This window comes from Zingiber officinale, chromosome 10A (genome assembly GCF_018446385.1).
Source record: "Zingiber officinale cultivar Zhangliang chromosome 10A, Zo_v1.1, whole genome shotgun sequence".
NCBI classification, from domain to species: domain Eukaryota; kingdom Viridiplantae; phylum Streptophyta; class Magnoliopsida; order Zingiberales; family Zingiberaceae; genus Zingiber; species Zingiber officinale.
In genome coordinates, this window is record NC_056004.1 from 96,614,366 (window position 1) to 96,639,063 (window position 24,698).

At 33.9% G+C, this 24,698-nt stretch overlaps 1 protein-coding gene across 1 annotated transcript; it reads right to left on the reverse strand.

Annotated features, from left to right (window-relative positions):
* Nucleotides 1-2,246: 2,246 nt before the first annotated feature.
* On the reverse strand, nucleotides 2,247-23,915 carry LOC122027264 (protein RRC1-like). The gene is made up of 18 exons (XM_042586188.1): nucleotides 23,785-23,915; nucleotides 23,510-23,588; nucleotides 23,268-23,403; nucleotides 23,081-23,126; nucleotides 16,910-16,964; nucleotides 15,908-16,045; nucleotides 11,876-11,995; nucleotides 11,625-11,790; nucleotides 11,154-11,266; nucleotides 10,993-11,055; nucleotides 8,704-8,925; nucleotides 6,543-6,601; nucleotides 6,325-6,409; nucleotides 6,037-6,174; nucleotides 5,732-5,956; nucleotides 3,979-4,754; nucleotides 3,702-3,880; nucleotides 2,247-2,872 (listed from the first exon to the last, which is right to left on the reverse strand). Exons 2-18 carry the CDS (start codon nucleotides 23,573-23,575, stop codon nucleotides 2,616-2,618), a joined length of 2,844 nt encoding a protein of 947 aa, XP_042442122.1. The 5' UTR covers nucleotides 23,576-23,588; nucleotides 23,785-23,915; the 3' UTR covers nucleotides 2,247-2,615.
* Between the last annotated feature and the right edge of the window lie 783 nt (nucleotides 23,916-24,698).

Here is a 24,698-nt window from a genome sequence, read left to right on the forward strand (position 1 = left end):
ATTTATTATGAAAATTTTAATTCGTTGAAACTGATCTAAATTATAAGACAACTAAGAATTTGAGAAGATTCTACCATTTCAACATTAACCCGGGACCACCAGGTGATGTGATTGATTGTGTTCAACTCAAGCCACGACAACGTGAATAAATTGCATTCCGCATATTTCAAGGAACATTTTTCACATGTTTTTCAATAAAGCCGAAGCCGTAACTAACGAAGATAAGAACCTCTGTTTTCATTTTTTTTTTCTATCCCCGTATTTTATTATCGATCGAATAAATCAGATTAAATTTTAAGGATACTTTACACATCATGAAAATATTACACATATATTAAAAATGTCATGATACCTTAAGATTTAATCTGATCCGTCTGATCAATAATGAGATACGAAGATAGAGATAAATGAAAACAGAGGATCTAAACTATAAGTAACAAGAGCATATCATCTGTAAAATACGATTTAGAAGATATATATTAATTAATTGATTTAAATAAATCTTACTTATTTAATAGATGAGATACTTCTAAATCAACTAATCAATTTCTATAATTCATCTTCTAATTTGTAAAGTGCAGACCAAAAACTTCCACCTAGAAAATACCATTCGCCAACTAGACGTGTTGCAATTGACAGTGAGAATGATAATTATTAAAGTACATAATTATTTACTTTAATATTTTTAAATTTATTTATTTATTATTATTATTGATTTTGTTATTTTCGTAGATGTAGATGCATTGTTTTGATTTGATTGATAAATTTGAATTCTGATAAAAATATATATATATATATATTTAAACGGTCAATAAACATATAATTAGACTATATAAAATTATAATAAATACGTATACTAAATAAAAAAAATTAAAAAAATATTTAAATATAAATAATAATACAATAGAAAATAAAATTCAAGGACATAAAATCTTTTATATAATCAACCACTAGGTTAAAAATTAATTATTATTATTATTATTTAAACATTTTATTACAACTCACGTGCTCCTCGATTGTCCTTGTCTATAGTTTAAGGAGAACAAATTTTCTCATCCCTTATTTTTTTTTTTTTGAACTAGGGGATGGATAATTTATAATTACGATCGAATCGTAATCATAATCTGGTCGCAATTGATTGTAATCCCTTTCTGAGTTTACTATCCCTTTCGGAGTATAGTTTGGCTCGATACGGACGGCCGAAGGTCACCCCCACTTGGCGCCGAATAACTTGAACACTTATTCACCACTGGTAGCCTTCGGCCGCCCGCTCCAAACCAAATTATAATCTGGAAAGGACGATGAAATCAAAAAAAGATCATAACTAATTACGACCGGATTACAATCACAATCCAAGTACGAATGATCCATCTGTTAAAAGAAAAATCAGAAGATCTACTCTCCCATTTAAGCCAATCAAGGAATGCACAAACACCGTGCAAGGACCACGCTATGGAGCCCGATACACACAAGTTTTTGAGGTTTGATAAAGGCAGATAAAGACTTGACAAATGCCCTAAAATTCAATTTGTTTTTTTTTCTTCTCCTATAATTTATTTTTCCATGCAATCAGTTATTTGTCAATGTTGTTACATTATTGTCTTGTCATGTTTTACAAAATTAATTTTATTAGATAATGAATAATCACCCATGGTTCAAATTCCACAGAAGATTCAAACTCTCGCAGCATAAGAAAGAGTCGCGCCCTTTAAGAATAACTGTTTTTGAATAATAGTCACTAAAATGAAATCTCACATATTAGAGGATTATTTGTTAAATCCAATCGCCCAACCTGTCAAGTCTAGCTGCCCAAAAACATATGGACTCACCCAATTCAGCTGACCTGATCAGTCAAGCACAAAGTTAGTTGAGCGAATTAAGCGCATCGGACAACCATTCTTGGTAGGCAAAGAATGAATACAAATTCTATCAAACTTGAAATTTCAAAAACATAATTGCGACTAAATAGAGGAATATTATTCTATACAAGATTCATAACAATAATGTTTCAAACGTGCCAACTGACAATAGAATACTTCAACTAGATCGAAGAAACAAGTTTATACTTGAACAAGATCATCAAATCCTCTGCAATCATAGCAAGAATATTTACAGAGAAATCACTTCAAAAGTTCAAAGACGTTATATTTAGCATGATTGATAAAGAACACAACAAGGTCAATTGGAGAACTCTTATGTAGAGACAGATTGAACGCAATCAATACTGGTGTTCTTTGTGGAATACGTTTAACAAAGGTCCAGATAGATTGATTGATTGATTGCTTGCTTGAAATAACTTCAACAACAGTTGCACATGCCACAAATTTAGCTACATCCTGTCCATTCTCGACATACAAATATGTTATCCCAGTAAAGGTCTAAACTCGAAAACTTACAGGTAATGACGGGAGTAATCCTCCTAGAATCTCTAATATCGATCCAGCTAATGTTCGAAGAAACAAAAAAGCCTGCTCCACCTCCTGTGCCCCAACATATCTGCATCCCTGGAACATAAGTTTCAACAAACAGATATTTTTTTTCTCTTTCCATCACAATATTGCAAGTGAGAAGAGAACAATCAGTCATCCGGAAATCAACTGCTGCATGAGAGCCAATCACTTATCATTTCTCCTCCTATCTTTCTCCCTCTCCCTTGTCTTATCACGGTTGTGATGATCATCCCTCTCTTTACCTCCGTTCTTCTCGCGTGGACCTTCTCTCCCAATCTCACTTCCAAATGACCTGTCTTTTTCACGATGCCTTTCTCGGGTTCTATCTTTCCTTTCGGGACTGATACTCCGGCTGCGACGTCGTTTCCTACTTGAATCATAGACATCATCTGATTTCTCTCTCCTTTCAGAGGATCTCCTTTCTGCAGAAAGAATAGTTTTACAGTTACTAGTGTACAAGATAAAACAAGGTAAAACTGTGTAAAAGTTGCAGAACTATTAGATGCACTATACCCTTCAGGAAAATTTTAGTGTTCTGTAAAAGTTTGATGCTACTCTCAATTTGGCTAAAGCGCTTGTGATCTTCTCAAGATGCTCATTATTTTCCAGCTTAAGTTTATCCCTTTACTCTCAAAATCACTAAAATTGAAAATTCTTGGTGAAACCGATAGATTGATATTCTCAATTTTTTTCCTACCAATTAGAGACATGCAGGCATTTTGATTTGACAATGCACAAAGAGGTGGAGGGTTAATCAGAGGTGATGGAACATTAGTCAAAAGAAAGTTTGGTAGTCGAACAAAGAATTTACCTTTTCATAACTGAATAAATATTTAAAATTAAATGACTTTCTAGATAAATTGCTCTAGCACTAAAATATATATACTGTTAAATGTTGGTTACAAGGTATCACACTACAATGATCAACAAAGATCAATAGTATAAACTAGAGAAAAAAAGGTCTACTGTTAGCAAGGAAAAAAGAGAAAAAGACAATTGCTCTCTCCATTGTACACTAAACAAATGGACAAAATGAGTTTAGAGTAAAATTTACAATTCAAAAAGAAAAAAAAATGGAATGAACAATGGAATTTTGTTATCACTTCTGTCCAGGAAAATGATGTAGAAATTAATGGTCCTATTAACCACTCACCGGCGTAAGTTCATATCAAACTAAAGAGCTTAATAGTTTACAGAAAACATTCAGAAAAATATGATCTAGAAGAAAATACAATTTCTTAACCAGCTTACCTGATGAACTTTTCTTGCTTCCTTGATCATCTGTAGTATCAGATAAACCAAATTCGAACTCAAGTTGCCTACGATAAACTGCTACCTTCCTATCTATTTCTTCAGCACTACGGAGACCTCGTTCCTCAAGAGATTCACGGTATTCCACAACGGCAACTTCTAGACGTCGCAATTTCTGTCTGCAAGAAGAAAAAAGAAAGGATGCTATATCATTGGCAATAACATTAATTAATGATTTTAAGATCATTTTTTCTTAACAGAAGCATATACAACAGACCTCTTCTCTTCATTCAAAGAATTGTCAGGGTGAATATGGACCGCCTTGTCTGTGTCCACTTCAGCACCAGACTTGAGAAAATCCCCAGCATTCTCACTCTCAGATGAATAGCCTAAACCCAAATCAGGAGAACTCTTGTCCTCATCGCTACCCCCATCTTCTCGATTCCACTTGGAAGCGAGAACAGGATCAGATTTTGCTTTATGGTCCAGAGCTACTGCTGACTCAGTTGAACCAGAGCCTCTGTCGTGCCGTGTAGTCACTTCCCTGGCAAACGGAAGGATTGTGGGGCTCATTTCTCTATCACTATTAGTTTCTCTTGACCCAGCATTAACATTCCGAATACTTTCATCTCGTATGTTTTTGTAGAACTGGTTTTGCCCATACTTTGTATGATCATCTTGTTCTAAGCCCCTCTCTCTTTCGGCCTCTTCTAAATTCAGCAATCTTGCAACCATCATCTCTCTTCCTCCACATAGAGATAAACCATTATGTCTGCAACGCCTCTCGAGCTCAGGAAGAGGAAGTCCCATTAGTTCTTTCGTTGCTGCTCCCTTCCCCACAGCCAAGGCAGCATCCTGGTTAGACTTACTTCCCTCATATCCTTCTTCCTGATTACCTTGGTTTTCAATCTCTGGTGCATCGCCACATAAAGAGTGAAATGGGAAAACACCTGAATTCCCAGAACGAAGAAAAGTTGCTCTCAATCCATTCAAATACGCATCGGAAAAGAGAAACCAATCAGCCCATACTTGAAGAACCTTCAGAACTCGTTCCTGTTCAGCAAAAGAAAAATGCATGACAATGCAAATAAAAGTTAAGAGGCATAAGTCAGATGGAAAATTATATAGGCATGTATCCAACCCACATCAGCAACAATAACTCGTATGAATCCCAACTACATGGATTCTGCTGTATGGATATTGTTCCTTCATTGAACATGATGCAAAGCTAGATCTCTTATTTAGTAATATTCAAATCTCTCAGCTCACCCTTTTTACATTAACTGGGTTTGCTTTGATCTCCCTTAAGCCCATACAAGTTCAACGCTAATCAATGTATTAAGCCTAACAATAGAATCTATTAACTGTTGAACAGGTTTGTACCATTTTAAGTTATTTTCTCTCATTTACATCTGAGCTTACACCTAATTTTTTAAGGATATTAGTATCTGTGATTGGGGAAAAGCCCAATCAAGACCTTTGTTGTTCAGAAACACCCAAGCATGACTCTCCATTTTAAAAATTCTATAATATGGCTCCAACACAATAAAATGTTTCCAGACCAAGATTCCAACTGAAAATTTGGTGTACATGATTTCCATATAAAAATGTTTTGGTTCATGTACAAGAATTTTTTTTATCCGCACATTTTTCTTGTGTGTGAAATTGGAATTATCTTTTTCATGGCCTTTATGAGCTTTTCAAAGACGAGGCCTTGTTGAATATATTCACATAGTAATATCTGTAGTAGCTTTTTCCCTTTGATTTTTTTTTTCATTTCTAGTAAATCCACACATCCATTTTAGTATTCTAACCCCTTTGTTACATAACTTTTTTTTGTTTTTATTAACGGCCCAGGGCTTGAATCCATAGAGTATGCTGAATCCTACCACATATGCTAAATTATTCGCACCTGTGACACCATGCATAGAGACTAATGTCACATAGGCATCCATGGGCAACTAAAGCATCATGATAAGCATATGTAAACCCACATTATATATTGCTTTGATTAAAAGAAATATTATCACCTTCAAAGCTTCAGCAGTGATTCTTCCAGTAATGCTGCGATATAAGTCATTAAAGCTCTCCATTATATCAGGAAGGTTAGCTTCAAACTTTGTACGATATGCAGAAGCATTCTTAATTGGAGCGCTGCTGTTGTGGAGAATATCAGACACCAGCATAAGCCTTGCAACTTTTGTTGGTACAGGTGTTTCTTTTAAAGTCAATGATTCTGTGAGAACTTCAACTACCTGTGTTTATATACAATATATGTTAATAATTTGGTGCTTTTGATTGCTTATTAAGATATGTATTAGAGAGGATATGTTACCTCTCCAGCAGCATCAGCATTATCCAATGCAAATCCCATAGCTTCTCTAATCTGACTTCTCTCTAAGGTCAAGGCCCGCAGCATATCTTCAAACTCATCTCTTTGAGGATCTGTCAATGCCCGCTCCAAATCGACTCGCTATAAAACAAAAAAAATATTTTATTTCATAGTCCTCACAACATTAATTAAAGGAACACCTGATGAAGCTATCTTCAAACTATGCCACATAGGACTACATAAAAAAATGGAAATTGATTTTATTCCCTTCAAACAAAAAATCTCACTTACCCTGCTTCTTCCAGCTGCAAAAGTTGAAGCAGATTCTTTATCATGTTCAGGACTTCGATTAGCTGGCAAAGAAGGGGGAACCCATCTATGGTAAACAAGCAGCAATTTGTTATGACAGAATGTTAATCCAGACAACTTGGAAAAAGTTGTGAAACTACATAGAACTCAAAAGTAATAAGTAATAGAAATTGGCAAAACAAAGCTCCTCATATGCTCACCTCCCACTGCCAGTAATCATGATAAATGGTTCTGTTCGCCACCGCTGAAGAGTGTCACCCTGCAGTTCCGTAATAGTAGATTGCATTAGACTGAAGTCAATAGGAGTATAGGCCCCATTTTTATTCATGGGTTTGAGACAGTAGGCTCAGGTTTTACGGCTTTCACATATCTAAACAATCTTTTCCAGATAATCACTATCCACTTACAACAGATATTCCACTAATATTGCTTAATATTCACTATCAACATTACAATTTCATATTGTACTACTTTATTTGAAAATGATATTTATACAATAATTTTACAAAGGTTGAATAAATGATTAATGAGGGGCTTTCTTTATCAAGTTGAAGATATTAAAATCCTTAGAAGTTGGAACCACATAAATTTATACAGAATTGGAACAAGATAACACTTTCCCTAATAATTTATTAGTAGTTTTGATTAGGTTACCTCCTCCCAAAGCAAAAAACTGTAGGATAGAACCTAATCTATACACTCTATATCTATACCAAGTAAACATAGAGCAACTTATCTTAGGGTATATTTCTTTACATTATTTTACACTGGCCAACTTCAGCATCATTTTTTGAATAGGATAGCACTTACCACTGAAATTGAAATTATTGGGATATGAACCCATCTATACTTTATCATTCAAGAAAAAAAATATGAATTCACTTTCATATGAAAACAAATGGGGGAAAGTGAATATGTCAAGGAAATGAAAAGAATTCCAGAGGTTGAGGGGTTTTTTTCAGCAAATCTAGTTGAGGATTTGAGAATAATCTACAAGAACACCACCAAGCTAGAAGACTAGTGCAATAATACATTTCCAAATTATTCCATATGCCAAATAGTAAGTTCTCAGGTCTCAGTATGTTTCAGTAATAGTATCAAGCCAGAATGATACATTAAAGTATTGACTAGTTGGTGAACCCTGAGATACTTCAGTGTTACCAACAGTATTGCTTGACACTGAATAAGTGGAGGATAAGAGGAAGGAAATAAATAATAAATAAAACAATGGTCATTAATAAAATCATATATACTAACATAGAATTGCTAAGATTATTAAAAGTCCTGAATAAAATAAGATTATTGATTATATTAATGTTATAGGGTTTATTTGGATTCTCAACTACATCCAAATCAATTTTATCTGAAGGAAGTAGGGGTTGCAATCCCGGCTGATCAAGAAAGGATTTTTGTCTTCCCACTTGATGAGAATGAGAGAAAGAGAGAGGTGGCTCAAGGGAGTGGCAAATTGGGAGTGATAGCAAGGATAAGAGCAAGCTGCAGCGAGGATGAGCAATTCAAACTTGGATTCAAGCAAATGACGACGACTCTCTATCATGCGTATTTACTAGAATTCAAGCTAGAACTTGATAAAAGTATGGTAGATTGGCTGGGTTTTCTAAAAGTAGACAGTCTAAACATTTCAACAGATTCCATCAATTTTCTAATGATATATAAAACAAGAATAAACGCCCTTTGCCAATATGGGTCCAGTCAGTCAATTAGTTTTGATGGCGATGGATGTATGAGTTCCTATGAGTGGTCAAAATGCTAGCGCATGTGAGAAATTAAGCATAGCCTTGAAAGGCGATGAAGACAAGAAAACATCAAGTTAAACCAAAATGGGTATGTTCAAATATCATTGACAAGTTTCATAATTAGACAAATTCAACAAAGACATATATAACCTGACCCAATTAAGCAGTCTGCAGCTTGTTGATATTGCAGCAAAGGGGTGATAACCCTCACCCCAAGACCCCTTCAGTACTGTCCCACGCGATCTGAAAGGGAGGTAAATCACAGGGGCTTTGCCCAGCATAGTGGTCGTTTGCATGAGAGGGGTGTCAAGTGACCAACGAGGCATTACGCGCGCGCGCTAGGGATCAACCCATGACCTATTGCGGCAGCTTGTTGATATTGATTACATTTCAGGTAGAGGACTCACACCAAAGCAATTTTACAAATGGATTCTACCAGATTTTGTTAATCAAGAAAAGAGGACTTCAAAGAAAGTTGTAGAGCAAGTTACTGAAGGATCTCTTATTCCACCAAAAACATACTCATCCAACTACTATGTCGGGATAATTTAGCTAAGTAACATAATCAAAATCTGGGTAGCCAAAGAGTAGGGAAAATATAAACCTGAGCAAAGGAGTAAAGTCTCCAGACATAGTATGTGTGTTCCTTTAATCGAAGATCAAAGAGAAAGTCAAAAAGTGCATTTCCACGGCCCCGCTCCATTACAGCTTGTTCAAAAGCACATCCACCATCAAGAACATACAATGCCATTGTGTCGATCACATGACGAAGGTGATCATCCTCAGGAGTCACAACCACAATGTCTGGAATATTTGGGGTAAGAACCTAGAATGAAAAAAAATATATATATATAATTAACATGGTTTCTTTATGAAGGGAAAACTGATAGTTTTAAGTAAGATAAGCATACTTTGATCCAACAAAAAATATTGCCAGAAAAATAATATTATCTACACATGAAGTGCTAAAACAGACACAGCAGTAATTGGATAAAACAATCTGGAATATAATAGAAATATATCCAGAGGCTGTGAACCTACAAATTAGTATGTGTAAAAACCTTCAAAAGAAGGGCATTTGCCTCCTAGTAAACTACATTTCATCATTTTCATTTATCTGCAGGTCATTCTCCATCATCAATAGTATAATTGTACACTTTCACATCCTTTAAGAATTTAATATGTTTCATCAGAAAGGTAACATAGAGAGTATAGATGGATATGGATATTTTGTTTTACAAAATTTTATTTTTTAAGTAACTTCAAGGCAGATATATGTTCCACCAACCCTGATCAGTCCTTACCTTCTACTTCTATCATAGTGATCTTGGAACAATTAAGAATACTTGAAAACAACAGTCCTGAGTACTTAAGTTGTTTTTTTCTTTTTGACAAGAAGATTATATAGAACCTTCAACTCAAAAACATCTATTAGCATTGAGTTAGATGAGGACAATAAGTCAAAATTTCACACCCATCAGGATCAGAAAATAGCCAGAAATAGTGTTGAAATTAACTGCTATTGCTGTGAAACGATCAAAGTACTTAAAAAACTTCTCAACGATATATTGGTGAAATTTAACTTCTAGAGATCGTGGTTGTATCTGCAGGCTGACTTTTATTGGATGAAAATGGCAGAAGATGATAAGAAGTAATATGAAAATATCAAAGGAAAAAAACTCCACAATGTGAAAGTGAATTTTTTCAAGATATTGTGATTGTAACAGTAAGAAGCCTTGTTGCATGAAAATGACAAAGAAGATGCGTTAGAAGTTTTGCCAGTTAGTCTTTGGGTCTAGATGCAATTAGAATGGATTGCATAGGAAAAGAATTTATGGTGTGTCCTACAAGAATAAGTAATCTCACAGAGATCAGTGTTGCACAGAGAACAAACCTCACAAAGAGGAAATTTATTAAGCAGAGATGAGATAAAATGATGAAATTGAATCTTTTTAAAAATTCAAACCCAAAAAGCCATGAAATAGATCAAATTACATAAGAAAAGAAATCCAATCAGATTAATCTTCTACCAAAATTACCCTACACTTCAAAACAAACCAATTACCAATTTAAGAATTACCTCAAATAGCATAACCTCCTAAACAAGAGAAAGTACCAAACCATTACACATCAAAAACTCAATAAATACATTAAATTCCTTAATTTGCATTACTGAAGATTTAGAAGACTTTCACAATTTAGTGTTAATTTTAATAAACAGAATAAGGGATTGTTTTTAAAATGGAAATTTTATGGCTTGGTTGATCAGTAAGGAACTTTTACAAGCATCTTTAGAGCATTCACGTCAATTTCTCTATAATATCTCTAGAATTTAGGGTAAATCACCCACTTTATTAAATTTAGACAACTATTTTTCACTGCATACTACATCAGGTACCCTAAAATTTCCATTATCTCTATTGTTTTATTGTTTTCTTCTCTCTCTTTCACTTATTTATTATTTTTTCTCTCTCCCTATGTAATATCTACTTTTCATCGCTCAATCCATTCCCTTTATTTTCTCTCTCTCCCAAATTAAATGATATTTTAATATTTAGGGAATGAATTTCATTCCCTAAATTTAGAGAAGTACTATTCATGAAATCTAAATTTAGGGAATGGATGAGGTAGCTTATGCAAAGACTTTTTTTATGTAAAATGTAAAATTTAAGGTAAATTCGAAGCTGATGTGGATGCTCTTAAAAAGTTCAGCTTGAGTAGGAAATGAAGATCCAAATCTAGATTACTCCAGAAATCAAAATTCAGTTAACTCCTGCATTAACTGCAACCATAGTGTTCATAAAGCACTTAAATGACAATGAAAGCAGGATCTGAAACTAAGTTCCTAAAAAAGTGAAATTGTCAGGATAAAGTAATAGGGTAGGTTACCTACCAACTCGGAGCTTTGACTAGTAACTGGTGCACCATCAGGTCCAGATATTATAACAGTGTTGCCCTGACAACGACATAGTTAATGATCAAGAAAGCTGATGCCAGCACAAGATGCAGCTTCCTAACTGGAAGCATTATATATAAATCTTTAAGTAAAACAACCTCCTTATTTCTGATAGCCATGTGACCAGGTGGAGGAGCAGGCAGTGCCTGCGCTGGAAGAGCTACTGATTTACCCCAGCCAATCTTCAATTCATATTCATAAACCACCACTCCTGAATCACATAATTAAAAGAAATGTGAAGGAGAACAAGAAAAAATGTCTTCTACTAATTAAATTTCAGTTTTGTTATGATGAGAATAGGGCATAAATGAGTTCTAATTTTTTTTAAAAAAAAAATCATTATGCAAAATGTCTCAGTTGTAAAAAAAAAATACAATACAAAAAGACCATTACAAAACTGCATTTTCTAATTCAGACTATTTGATATCATATTTTTTAAAAATATTAGTGAAAAAGAATTTTACAATACATTAAGTTTGAAAGAAAGTCGAGTGTCAAAACATGCAGCAGATAAACATGGAAACAACTAGGAACGAAATTTTATTGTTAATGATTAAAGATAGTAAAACCTTGCATTTCATCTTTGGCAGCTTGTCCATCAGCTCTATTCATGAAAGCAACAAAGCCACAATTTCTCTGCCGTCTCCGTTCTTCTTCTGTTCGTGGCCACATTATTTTCACACTGGCAATGGGTCCAAACCTCCCAAATGTTCTCAAAAGAAAGTTCTCGTCCACCTAACAACATAAGCAGAGTGACAACTCTAAAACTCATGAAAATATATGTAATATTACTATTTGAAGACAGAAAAAAGATACCAACCTTGGGAGAGAGATTCCCAACATATAAATTTGTTGTTTGTGGATCTCCATCATCAAATGAACCTGGAAACTTGCCGCTAGGATCAAAATCATCTGGCAACTCATCAAAATGGCTAACAGGCTGCAGAAAATAGTCAACCCAATCAAGCATGATCCCCATATACACAACACAATGTAACATGTAATATGAACTATACAAATATATGTCCAATATTCATAATGAATCCTCCACTAGACCAACGCGCCCTGTAATTATTGCTTTCTTTATATTAATCTTGACCTACACATGTTTGTGATAAATATAGAGGAAAATAGACTGTGCTAGAGTTCTTTTAGCATGAAGCCTGCAGTTAACAGTGGAACAGACCCCTTTCCCTTATTACATTCTTTAAAGCAAATAAGAGAAATTTGGCTGCTTTCCTCTGCCTCCATTTTTCATTCCTCCCACTTCGCATCTCATCATTGCAAATACAGTGTAGAAGACAATTTATGATTCTATAAATAATTCACAAGAAACACAAGAGAATAATTCTCTAGATATTTATCAAAATTCAATAAAATGTTTACAAGATATACTGTTATATATCAAACAACATTATCCAATTTGGCAGACACATGACTACATGAGGGAGTTCCAAAAGGATTTATATTTGGCACGAGTCAGAAAGTTAAGAGAAATTTTTTGGCATAAATAAGCATTGGAATCATTTTGGAATGAGTTTGGTAGGAATTGGATTTGGCTTGTTAGAATTAAGATGAGCAGGTGCCTTCAAACTCGTAGTATTGTGGGAATTCCATTTTCTTTCCATGATGTATTGTGGAGCTAAGTCTCCTGCCATAGTCTCAATCAAGTGTAATGCATCTCCTTGTTGGAGAAGGATGTTGAAGATTAGAACTATTGCAGAAACACAGGTTGGTTGGATCCTGGGCAGAGGGCAATCAAAATTTTGGTATGATGGTTGGTTGGACAGTGGGTCTCTATGGCAGAGTTGTGCTGTGACTGGTTATCCAGACATATTGGTTTCAAATTTTTTGGATGATAAGGAATGGAATTGTGTTAAGCTACAGGGTGTATTGCCTACTGCGATGGTAGAAGAGATTTCTGCAGTTGCAATACAACCTGGTAGCCCAGATAGACTTGTTTGAAAATTATCGCTTGCTGGTAAATTCTCTCTGAAGTCTGCTTGGAATTACATTAGACATGTCCAACAGCCAGCCCCGATTTGGTGTGTGTGCGTTGGAGTAGTCTTTTGATTCCCAAAATTTCAATTGTTGTGTGGCGATTTTTGCAGCGTCGAATTCCTATAGATGTTATTATACAGAAACGAGGTGTTTATTTAGCTTCTGAATGCCAATGTTGTGATTCGGAGGAGTCTTGGGATCATTTATTTTGGAGCAATTGCTAAATTCTCCTTTGGAAAATTAGATGGTGGGTGTCGCATGGTCTCATGGTGGACATATTAGAGAAGTTGTACCTTTGTTAATTATTTGGTTTTTGTGGGTAGCCTGAAATGATGCTAAACATTGTGGTATTAAGCAGGCTGTCCCAAAAATTATCAGGAGCATAATCCAGTATATTTTTTATGGGATGACAACTGGTATCATTAAAAATCAGCATTGGAAAGGATGGGGGTCTGTAGCAGTTTCTTTGGGAATTCCATTACGCTTAGAGACTATTACTACAGTGTCTGTGGTTCATTGGAAAAAGCCAGCCGTTGGGTGGTATAAACTTAACACGAATGGATGTTCTAAAGGAAACCTGGGTTCTTCTTCATTTGGTTTTATCATCCGAGATCATGATGGACATGTTATTAGGGCTAAACATGGAATTATTGGAGTGAGAGCTCAGTTGGTTTTGATTGTTAAAGGTCTGGAGTTATGTGTGGAGAACAACTTCTTTCCTATTTGGTTGGAGTCAGATTCTCTGGTGGCTTTGAATATTATTCAGTCTCCCTTCGTGTGTTGGGAGTTGAGGAATCTGGTTCTTAAAATCAAATATATCATCAGAATTATCAAGTTCGCTACTCACACATTTATAGAGAAGCAAATGCTGTTGCGGACTATCTGCTAATCAGGTGTTTGAATTCTCTGAGGACAGAATTTTGTTTGAGGAGGACATTGATTGTATTCTGTTTGGAATTTGTAAGGTAGATAGCATTTCTCCCACATCAGCAGAATTTTGTTTAGATTGTGTTGCAAATCAGTTTAATTTGGGTACTGGTTTTGAAAAACCATGTAATTGCAATTTGGAATTCTGGTTTACAGTATTCAAGCTGGGAGGTGTGATTTAATTAGTGTTTAGATTGTTTTGTGTGGATTTTTTCTTATCAGTGTATCCCTAATGTAAGTGTTTTGTTTTGAGAATGGATTTGTAGTTTATTTGTTGGTGGAGAGTAGCAACTCCAGATTTGGCAGGGGGAGCTGGTGGATTTATTGCATCACATATTGCTAGGCTTTTGAAGAGTGAAGGTCACAATATATTGCTTCTGATTGGAAGAAGAATGAGCACAGGTCTGAGGATATGTTCTGTTATGGATTCCATCTTGTTGATTTGAGGGTCATGGATAATTGTTGAAGGTCACAAGTGCAGACCATGTTTTATTTTGCTGCTGATGTGGGAGGAATGGGCTTCTTTGTATTGTGTACTGGCTGCTGGAATTTTTGTAAAAGACTGGTTGGTGGCTACTGGATAAGTGTTTTTCTGTGCTGAGATTTCAAATTTTCCATTTGACAACTGTGCATATTGGTTTGGGATTGGTGGACTTATTTTGGAATGAGTTGTTTGCAATTGTGTATACTGACTGGGATTTCAAGTGCCTTGTTTGGTAGTTCTTGAATGGTTTTGAAGATTAGAGGAGGTCTGGTGGTTATCTTGGTTTTGGTTGTGGATGATTATGTGTTGGTGGTTTTATTGTGTGCTATGGTTTTATTGTGTGCTTTCGTCAAATTGAGACTTTGCTGGTGGTGCATTTTTATTGCATTATTCATAGTTTTCTCCATGGAAAAGGTTTTTGGGAAGTCTACTGGATTTCAATTTCTTTTGGTGTTATTGGTATTTCAATGTTCTGGTGGAGCAACTTTTTCCTGGGAATGTTTGTAATTAAGAGCATTGATTTGATGTACAGGATGAGAGCAGAGGAAATATTTTGAGGATGGTGTTTGCTTTGGTTTGGTGGTGCTTTGGTGTTGTGAAGTTTGTGCAAGACATTTGCAGATTTTTTGGGAGCTTGGATCAATTGTGGAGGTTCTTTTGAGGTTTTTGTGTTCCATATGTTAGAATTCTTTTTTGTACCAGGATAGTGGTCTTGTAAATCTTTTGAGTCTTTTTATTTTGACATCTTGGAATGTAAGTATGGAGAGGAGTTGTCTTAGTTTGAATATTCATGTAAATCTTTGGAGTCTTTGTAAAATTGTAGTATGAGGTTAGGTTTGACCCCCCTCATACTATGATTCTCTTTTCATATATGAAATTTCCTTTTGAATTAAAATAAAAAAAAAAACTCATAGTGGCACATCATAATCTTTGAAATTAGGAAAAAAATGCAGTATGTAAAATTTAGTGTCGCTTGAACTTTTAAATAGAATGCTCTTTGATGTAATTCAAATTGAATAAAGGAGAATAAGACCATCAAGTTATCAGCTTATTTCAACTTTGTATGCCCTTTTCCACACTACTATGTAATGATTACCCATCACTCATTTTTGTGGTTCTCTACTCAAACAAACTATCTTTAGGACACTTCGATCTTCTAATTTTCAGTATGTCTGCTTCATCTTTCCCTATTATCCTATGTTGTGCTCTTATTTTTCCCTATTCTATCTCCTCCAGCCTAGCCTTGCTTTTGTCTCTCTGCTTGACCTATACCTAGATTACTGCTTTCTAGAATTACTATTAGCTCAAGAAAAAAATGAGGAAAAAAAAGCTTCTAACGTACAAATGTTTTCCCCCAACTTTTTCTCATTTTACCACAAAGAAAAATGCCAGTGTATTCACTTTGCACTTTCTAGAGAAATATTTCTCATAAGTACTTACAGCAGTAGTATCTGTATGCCGCCCTTCACGCTCTTGATTCCGCTTCTCCCTTAGTTCTTGCTCAAACTTCAGCTCCTCCAAAAACTTATCAATATGACGCGTTTTCCCCTTCTCTTTCTCCCTAGGTTTCTCATCATCCTTCAGAAAATAACAAAGACGACATCAGAGAAACAATAGGCAAATATCAAAATACAACTTGCAAAAGCTAATAAAGCATTGAAGACTAAAGCAACTGCTCAGTTTGGACACCTGGCTCTGGAATGCTAAGTGGAGAGACCAATAATCAAATACTCAATTTGCTACCGTATGAAACTAAAACAGCATGATAACTAATGTCAAAGACTAATTCATAGTGGCATAGAATTAAGATAACACAGAACAAGTTAGTCACATGATTATCTATCTACTTCAGAAAGGAAAGAAAAAGGAGTAAAGCTAGATTATCAATTTAATTGTCCAGCAAAAGAAAACAAGGAATAAAGTTAACTAAATCAGATCAATTTAGCCTGAAAACTTTAACAATGATGCATCAAAATCGCAAGCTAAGCCAATACAAGCATCAAAAATATCTTGTTATCCTTTATTCACCAGCTTTTCTAGAAAAAAAAACATCAAGATTTAAGCAGGAGTATGTCTGTCGCTGAAGAACTAAGTCCGCACAAGCAGTCTATCAATAAGTGAAAGTTTGACATCGCCATTATGCTACTCCACAAATAAAAATATTTGTGATATCCCACTAAAAAATCTTTTTCTTTGTTCAGAACTCCACACATGATGGAATCCAATGAACTAAATGGCAAAATCCAACATGTTAAACATTAAAATTTCCAGTATAATCTCTCTAACCACTTGTTTTTAAGATAATAAGTGAAAGATATGATGTTCCTCACAGAAGCTACAATCTTATCGGTAAAACCAGCATTGTAAAAACTGTCATTATGAAATGGCAAAAGAATTTGGAGATTCATTGTCCTGAAACTATGTCTGCCAACTCATACTAACCTTTTTCTCAAGTTCTCTTCCATGAGATGGAGGTGGCAGAAAAGATGGCACATACCTGTCAAAGAATAATGACATCAAGAATACACTTGATACACAACTATAGGTCACCTTGTACAATGTGATGACAAGAACTTAGCAATGCCACACAATAAACATACATACAATGTCATCCTTTAAAGTTGTAAACACTATAGAACGTAGATAATCATTAGTTTAGAAAGGTTTGTGGCCATGCTCAATTAGTGTTGTATTCATATATTTCTGATATGTCATGAAAAGGAAGCAGTTGAAATCAAAGAGAGGGAGACAAAGTGATGATGGATACCTTTTTCTCTTGTATCTTCTGACGTAACTTTTCACTTATGCTTTTATATTTCTATAAACCTATCTTATTTTTGAATCTTAATGGGATGCTGTTCCCAAAGAACTAAATTATCCTACCTCAAAAACCCACTTAAGATCCTATCAGTAGGATGAGGGCAACCAAGACCAAGACCCAATTGGATAAGTCGCTTACTGTATGTCCAAGGTGGTCCAGTACAACCATATCCATCTGCCATCCTAGACTTGATGCAAAATCGGGTTATGGCCACGTGAATGCAATTAAAGGTCAATGAATGATAACTAAATGAAGACATCAAAGGGTTGAGATGCAAAAGCTAAATGTATTGATTTGAATGCATTATTTGATAATTCTAATATTAGAAAAAGAAAAAAAAATCATTTTAATTTGATTCAGTATAGAAGCTGGACCTACCCTTATTTCCACACAACTAAGGGGCAACAACTCTGACCTTTCTTCCTCTTTTGTACATTTCTTACTCTCTCTCTTTGTCTTCCCCACTTCCTCATCTAGTTTAGTTTCTCAAGCAGATTCAGCATTCAGCAATTCATCTCAGCTTAGTTTTAACTCTCTTCTGTTTGTTGATTACTTTGGTATACATGTTTCAGATGGTTCCACCAAGCTAATGTCTAGTATAGTAGTATGCATGAACATAAACAATTTAGAAGTAAACAATTCTACCTATAACACTGGTGAGTATTTGTGCTTTATGACAGCGACTTTTTTGAGTCCATTGTTGTTGATTGTGAGCCATACCATCTAGGATAAAATTTGATCTAATATATGTTGAATGTAACTCCGCCCATGATGAGGCCGGTCACAAGCCCGGATAAAGGAAGAGAGTTGCGTTAGATTGTTGGCCAATGTTAAAACTATGACAAATGTTTAATGAATGGATCCATTAAACTATTGTGCTAATACTAGATTGTTCCTCGGAAAGAACGCGTTGCAGAATCCAATTGTAATGTCTCGACAAGGACCGTTACATCTCGAGAACTCGGGTGCAGTGCTAAATATGTAAGAGTTCGCGTTGCAAGATCCGACTGTAACGCATCAACAAGGACCGCTACATCTCCATAAGAACTTGAGTGTAGTGTTAAATAAGCAAGAATTCTCACACCATAGGTTGCATAAAAACAAATATGATAGGAAAACTAATAATCTAAAATTTGGAATATGGAATGTAAGAACCCTCACTGGTATATTAATGGAGATAGTAGATACGATGATTAGAAGAAGAATTAGTATTTTGTGTGTACAAGAGACAAAATAGGTAAGTGAGAAAATAAAGGTGATAGATTACTCGGATTTTAAGATATGGTATACAGAAAAGAATAAAATAAGAAATTGAGTGGGTATTGTTGTAGATAGTTCGTTAAAGGATAAAGTTATAGTAGTAGTTAGAAAAAGAGATCAAATTATAACCCTTATAGTGGCGAAAGAAACAATGAATATAATTAGCGTATATGCACTGTAAGTATGATTAGATGAAGCTATCAAATTAAGGTTTTGGGAAGACTTAGATGAAGTATTACAAAACATTTCGCCAAATAAAACGATTTTAATAGAGGTGATCTAAATAGACATGTCGGAGTGAAAAATAAGAAATATGAGAGGGTAATGGATTTGGAACGAGAAATAAAAGGAAACCTATATTAGATTTTACGATAGCACCTTATATTAGCTAATACATTTTTTAAGAAAAGAGAAGAATACTTAGTCACGTTCAAAAGCGAGAATAATAAAACGCAAATTGACTTTCTTATGATTAGGAAGAATGATAAAAAGATTTGTAAAGATTACCTCGCATAAGTTAATAGTATTGGATATACACCTCAAGCATAATATCAATCAAAAAAGAAAATATATACGATTGATAGAATTAAATAGTGAAAATTAAAGGATGAGAAGTAAAATATATTTAAATAGAAGGTAAGAGGTGAATGTTGGGTTGCAAGGTTGCAAACATAGTCCCACATTAAAAACACATAGGAAAGATCATGGGTTTATAAGAGAAAAAGATATCTCCATTGGGATGAGGCCTTTTGAGTAGAGCCCAAAAGCAAAACCATGAGAGCTTAGGCCCAAAGTAAACAATATCATACTATTGTGGAGATATCTAAATTCTTTTCGATCTGTGAAATATATGGTGACTTTAATACGACATGGGATAAGATGCTATCAAAGTTAAAAATAATAGCTAAGAGTATGCTCGATGAGTCAAATAGACATGCACCATTAAATAAGGAATCTTGGTGGTGGAATAAGAAAATACACAAGCAAGTGAAGAACAAACAAACAGCTTATAAGGAATATATATTTATAAGAACGAGAAAAAAATTTAAAAAAAATATACAATAGTGAATAAAGAGACTAAAAAAATAATGAATGAAGCAAACAATAAAACTTTTGAACGATTACATCAAAAATTGAATACAAAAGAAGAGAAAAGAGATTTATAAAATAGTTAAAATGAGAGAAAGGAAGACAAGAAATTTTATCCAAATAAAATATACTAAAGATGAATATAATAAAATACTAGTAAGCAATGGAGAAATAAAAGAACGGTGGGAGAGGTATTTTCATCAACTTTTTAATAAAAATTTAGGTGACCAACTTAACTTAGGTAATTTAAATAGGTTAATAAGTATAGAAATTTAAATTTTTATCGTGGAATTCAAACTTCCGAAGTAGAACAAGTTTTAAATAGAATACGCAATGGAAAAGTCATTGGCCTAGATGATATTCCGATAGAGATATGGAAGTGCATAGGGAAATAAGGTATTAAATGACTTACAAAATTATTTAACATGATATTGAAAATGGAAAAAATATCTAAGGGTAAGTGCTCTAGTTCCCTTATATAAGAATAAGGGGAGACATACAAAATTGTACAAATTATAGGGATATTAAAAATGAGTCATACCATGAAACTTTGGGAAAAAGTAATAAAAAAAATTAAGGAGGCCGCAGTGATCGAAAATCAATTTAGGTTCATGTCTGGAAGGTTAACAATAGAAATTATACATCTTCTTAGACAAAAATATCGGAAGCAAAAATAAGATCTACATATAGTATTAGAAAAAACTTATGATAGAGTCCGAGAAACTATATGGAAAATTCTAGAAAAGAGAGGTGTTAGTATAAAGTACAGAGTAAAGGCTTCAAGTGGACTAACTGAAATATTTCTAATAAAGATAGAGTTACATCAAGAACGTCGAGTGTTTTATGTGATCTAAAATACCTCTAAAACTTAAAGGAAAATTTAACAAAATCGTAGTTAGACCTGCTATGTTATATGGAACTAAATGTTGGGTTATGAAGCACATGAGCAGAAGATGAGAGTTGCAGAGATGAGGATGTTAAGGTGGATATGTGGACATACAAGAACGGACAAAATAAGAAATGAGAGCACGAGAGGGAAAGTCGAAGTTACAGCTATTAAAGGAAAACTGAGACACGTTTAAGATAGTACAGCCATGTACTTAGACGACCAATTAATTATCCAGTTAGGCGATTCTCATAGCCCATGACTAAATTTTATATATGTAGATTGAATGACTATACTAAGATACAATCTTTGTTGAATATCCAGTTTTGATATTTTTTCTAGTATTGAATGCCAAAGAAAACATCAGTGATACACTTTGTTAGTCATAATATCATAAAACGCTAGCACACATATGATTTTAAGTTATTTTTAATATGGATAACATGTGCACCTGCCAACCAAATTTGTAAAGTAAGGCAACAGATAGTGCGCATATGAAAATTTACCAAGTTGATAAATTGACATGTAATCTGGCCAAAACCACCATAACATCCAATGTTAGGTTTTTGACAATCAACAACATTGCGACATAAAAGCATTTTGATTGACATAGCAGCCATGAAATTTGAATAAATGTCAGTTATTAATCATCTAATAATCTATATTTGATCCAATAACATGGACTCAAATCTAGAAATTTGTATCAGGCATTGCAAGTTAAAGCTAGAGCCAACTACTCAAAATATTAAACATTTGCATAGTCGTAGAAATTGGAATTGATACTGGAATTGGGATCAGATGGTCAAAGATTCTAAGTATTTGTTGCATAGGATAGGTAGTATCAGCCAAATCGGATGGAAAAAAAAACTTTTTTTAAAAAAAAATTGAGAAATATAATAAAATTATTTCTTATGCAAGATTATAATAGATGTTCAAAAATTTTAAGACGCATGCATATTATATCTCATTACATTTGCAACTATTAAAATATATGTTTATCAATAGAAATTATTAAATAAAGTTATGTTATGATAAATAATAAAATCATATTTTTGGTATAGAATATAAGTTACTCAATCACACTAGATTGTTAAAATATTCGTGACTAAAATTGTTGTTATATAATATTACCTTTGGTTGGGTGACTTGGGTCCTTAACACAGTAGCATCAATTTTTAGTTGAACATCAATTTTAGGATCATTATTAATTGAAAAGGATTATTGCACTCTCATGATCAACAATACCCTCTCTTGATCCACAATAGTGTCGATCATAAAGTAAACAAGAGAAAGATGAGTGAAGCATTGAGTAAAAAATGATGGCAAGGTTGAATGGGTTATCCTTAATCTTATGTTGAATCTCGAGTTGTGGCAACACTTGGCAACTTGCAAGGTGATGATAATTCAATCTCCTTCCAGTGCGAGTTAAACAAGCAATGATTGAAGGGAAGGCTAGATCACTTAGGCTTTTCAAAATCATATCAATTTTATATTCATTGTCCTTGTCAATTTGTCAAATTTCAATGAATTCCATCAATTTATAACATAATCTAAATCATTTTTTGCTATGTTCCATGAATTTTTTTTTTACACTTCTCCACTATTTTTGTAGATTGGTTTATTCATGGCCATTTACTTCTTGGCCATGTCAAAGTTCATATGTCATATAACAGTTCTCTTTTTCTTCTCGACATGGTATCAGAATGGGATATTCTTAGGTTAAATTTGAAAAAAAAAAAAAAAAAGGACTATCAAGGATTTCATGTTACAATGTGGTCTACAATGTTTTGACCCTCTCAACTAGTTCAAAACAAAAATTTTAAACTATAATATAATGGTTCTATTATTGTAACACATCAATGACTATATGTCCAACAAAATTGTAACTCAAAAAAATAAATCAATAAATAATATTCTTCATACCAAAAAATTGTTTTTAAAAGGAATTACAGAATAGGAATTGAAATATAACAGTGTGCAAAGTTTATTGGAAGGTAGAGAATTATAATTCAAAGTGATAATGTAAATTAGTCTATTCCGTCATTAACTATAAAATATAGCCAGAGAGTTGATGACTGCCATATTTTATAGAAACCTAAAGTCAATTAACCAGAAACCAATTGGGAAGATTTACTCAAAGATCATCTAGCTACATAGAGCCAACTGATGTGGAGGATTAAAAACCAGATCAATATGGAGATAGAGGCAAGTAGATCAGCTCTAAAAGAGCATCTTCGTATCAAACCACAAATAATCAGAGTCTATAACTAGAGAGAGTTTGAGCTACAAAAAGAAACAACCATGTCCACATAGGATGTTTAAGAATCACAAAGGTAATAACCTCAGGAGCAGTTTACTTTTAGAAACAATATGTTAAATAGATGATAGAAATTCAAGCACCAAATATCTTTAACTCCACATGGTAGTCTTACTGAAAAGTGGCACATAGTCAGCTTCCAATGGTGGACTGATCAAATTATGAGTATTTTTTATTATAAGGATGGAATATGGCTAACACCAAGATTCCATCTTTTGAAAATCAAATACATTCGTTTACCTACTTCCCTTCTTTGGAACAGATACCCCATCTTTGGACTTTCCACCTGCGATTGCCGAACGCATCAAAAGGCCAACCCTTTTATTAATTTGCACTTTAATAATAAGAAAATGCATGCATCCAAAAACTATGAGAAGGTGGGCGTTTAAAGATCACAAGAGAAAAATATCACCCTCTGAAAACTAACCTTCTGAATTGGCCTTAAGCCTGTCATTGGGATCAATGACTCCTCCTCTGACAAAAGTCTTCGAACCTGGAGCATTATCACCCTTAAAGGACTCTACGAATTCGGCATAAACACGTGCAGCTTCATCGTCTTCTCTCTTTATTATCCCCGCACAATTAAGAAAGTGAAATCATGATTAAGGAGCTTTTCACCCTCTCGCTGCCTAACAAATACGACTGTAAAATAAATGAAGCACTGCTTACCTTCTTCCTTGCTTCCTCAGCTTCCCTGTGTCTATGGAACGGGATTTTCTTCTGGGAAGATCCCATATTCTCGTCAAATCTAACGGTGAAAATGGTAAGCAAGATCAAGATTTTATATTGCCGCGTCGAACAACAATTAACAAATGAAAACAAAAATAAACATTGTGGTTTCTCAAGGAAAAAGTGCCAGAAAAACAGTCGACGATTAACAAAGGTTTAGTGCCGCTACTACCCTAGAGAAGAACCCTAAAGCAAGAAGGAAGAGGTGGGATCACCTGAGAAGGAATATCCGATTCGGGTGGACCCAAATCCGAAGATTACGTTCGCCAAGCACGGTTACGGCGACGGTGGCGACGGAGACGGCCGCCGAAGGGGAAAGGGAAGCGGAATCAGGCAAGGGCTTTGGGGTCGCGAACGAAGTCCTTATTTAGCTTTGGAGTGTAAATGAGAAATTTTTAATTAGCCCCTTGAATTATTAACGTTTTATTTTACCCCTTAAAATATTACATTTCATTTTAAAGTATTATATTTACCTTCGTAATTTATAAAATAGAAGTAATAGTAATTTTAAAGTCATTCTTCACTTGACAATAAGCAAGTTAATTGTATATTTAAATATGATATTTAATAATCAATCTTTTAATTAATTTTTAAAATATGTATTATATGAGGTGTTCTTTTAAAAAATTGCTATATATTTTTAAATAAAGTATTTTATAACATTTTTATTTAACAAAATTGAGTTGAAAGGTCAATCAATTATATTAATTATATTGATGGGCAAAATAAATAAAAATCTCATAATTTTTGTTTTTTCTATATCATCGGAGAATCAAAGGGCATTTTAGCCACTAACCCCTATGAAATGAGATAATTACTTTGGAGCTCTATCCACGCATATTAAATCCTTATTTATTGAATGTGTTATAATAGTTTTTTATATTTGTTATAATATGAATTATAAGTGAACATATTGATCTGTGTTATGATAGTTATGAAACTATAATGGTTATAATACGAATAGTAAATAAAAATGATTTAATTTGTATTGTAACAGTACATTGTATCTCCTATAACATAAATATTTTTTTTAATACATTAAGTATACATTATAATAACTACGGAACTATAGTTGTTATAAAGTGATCGACGAATTCAGAATTTAATATATGTACGATAAAAAATAATA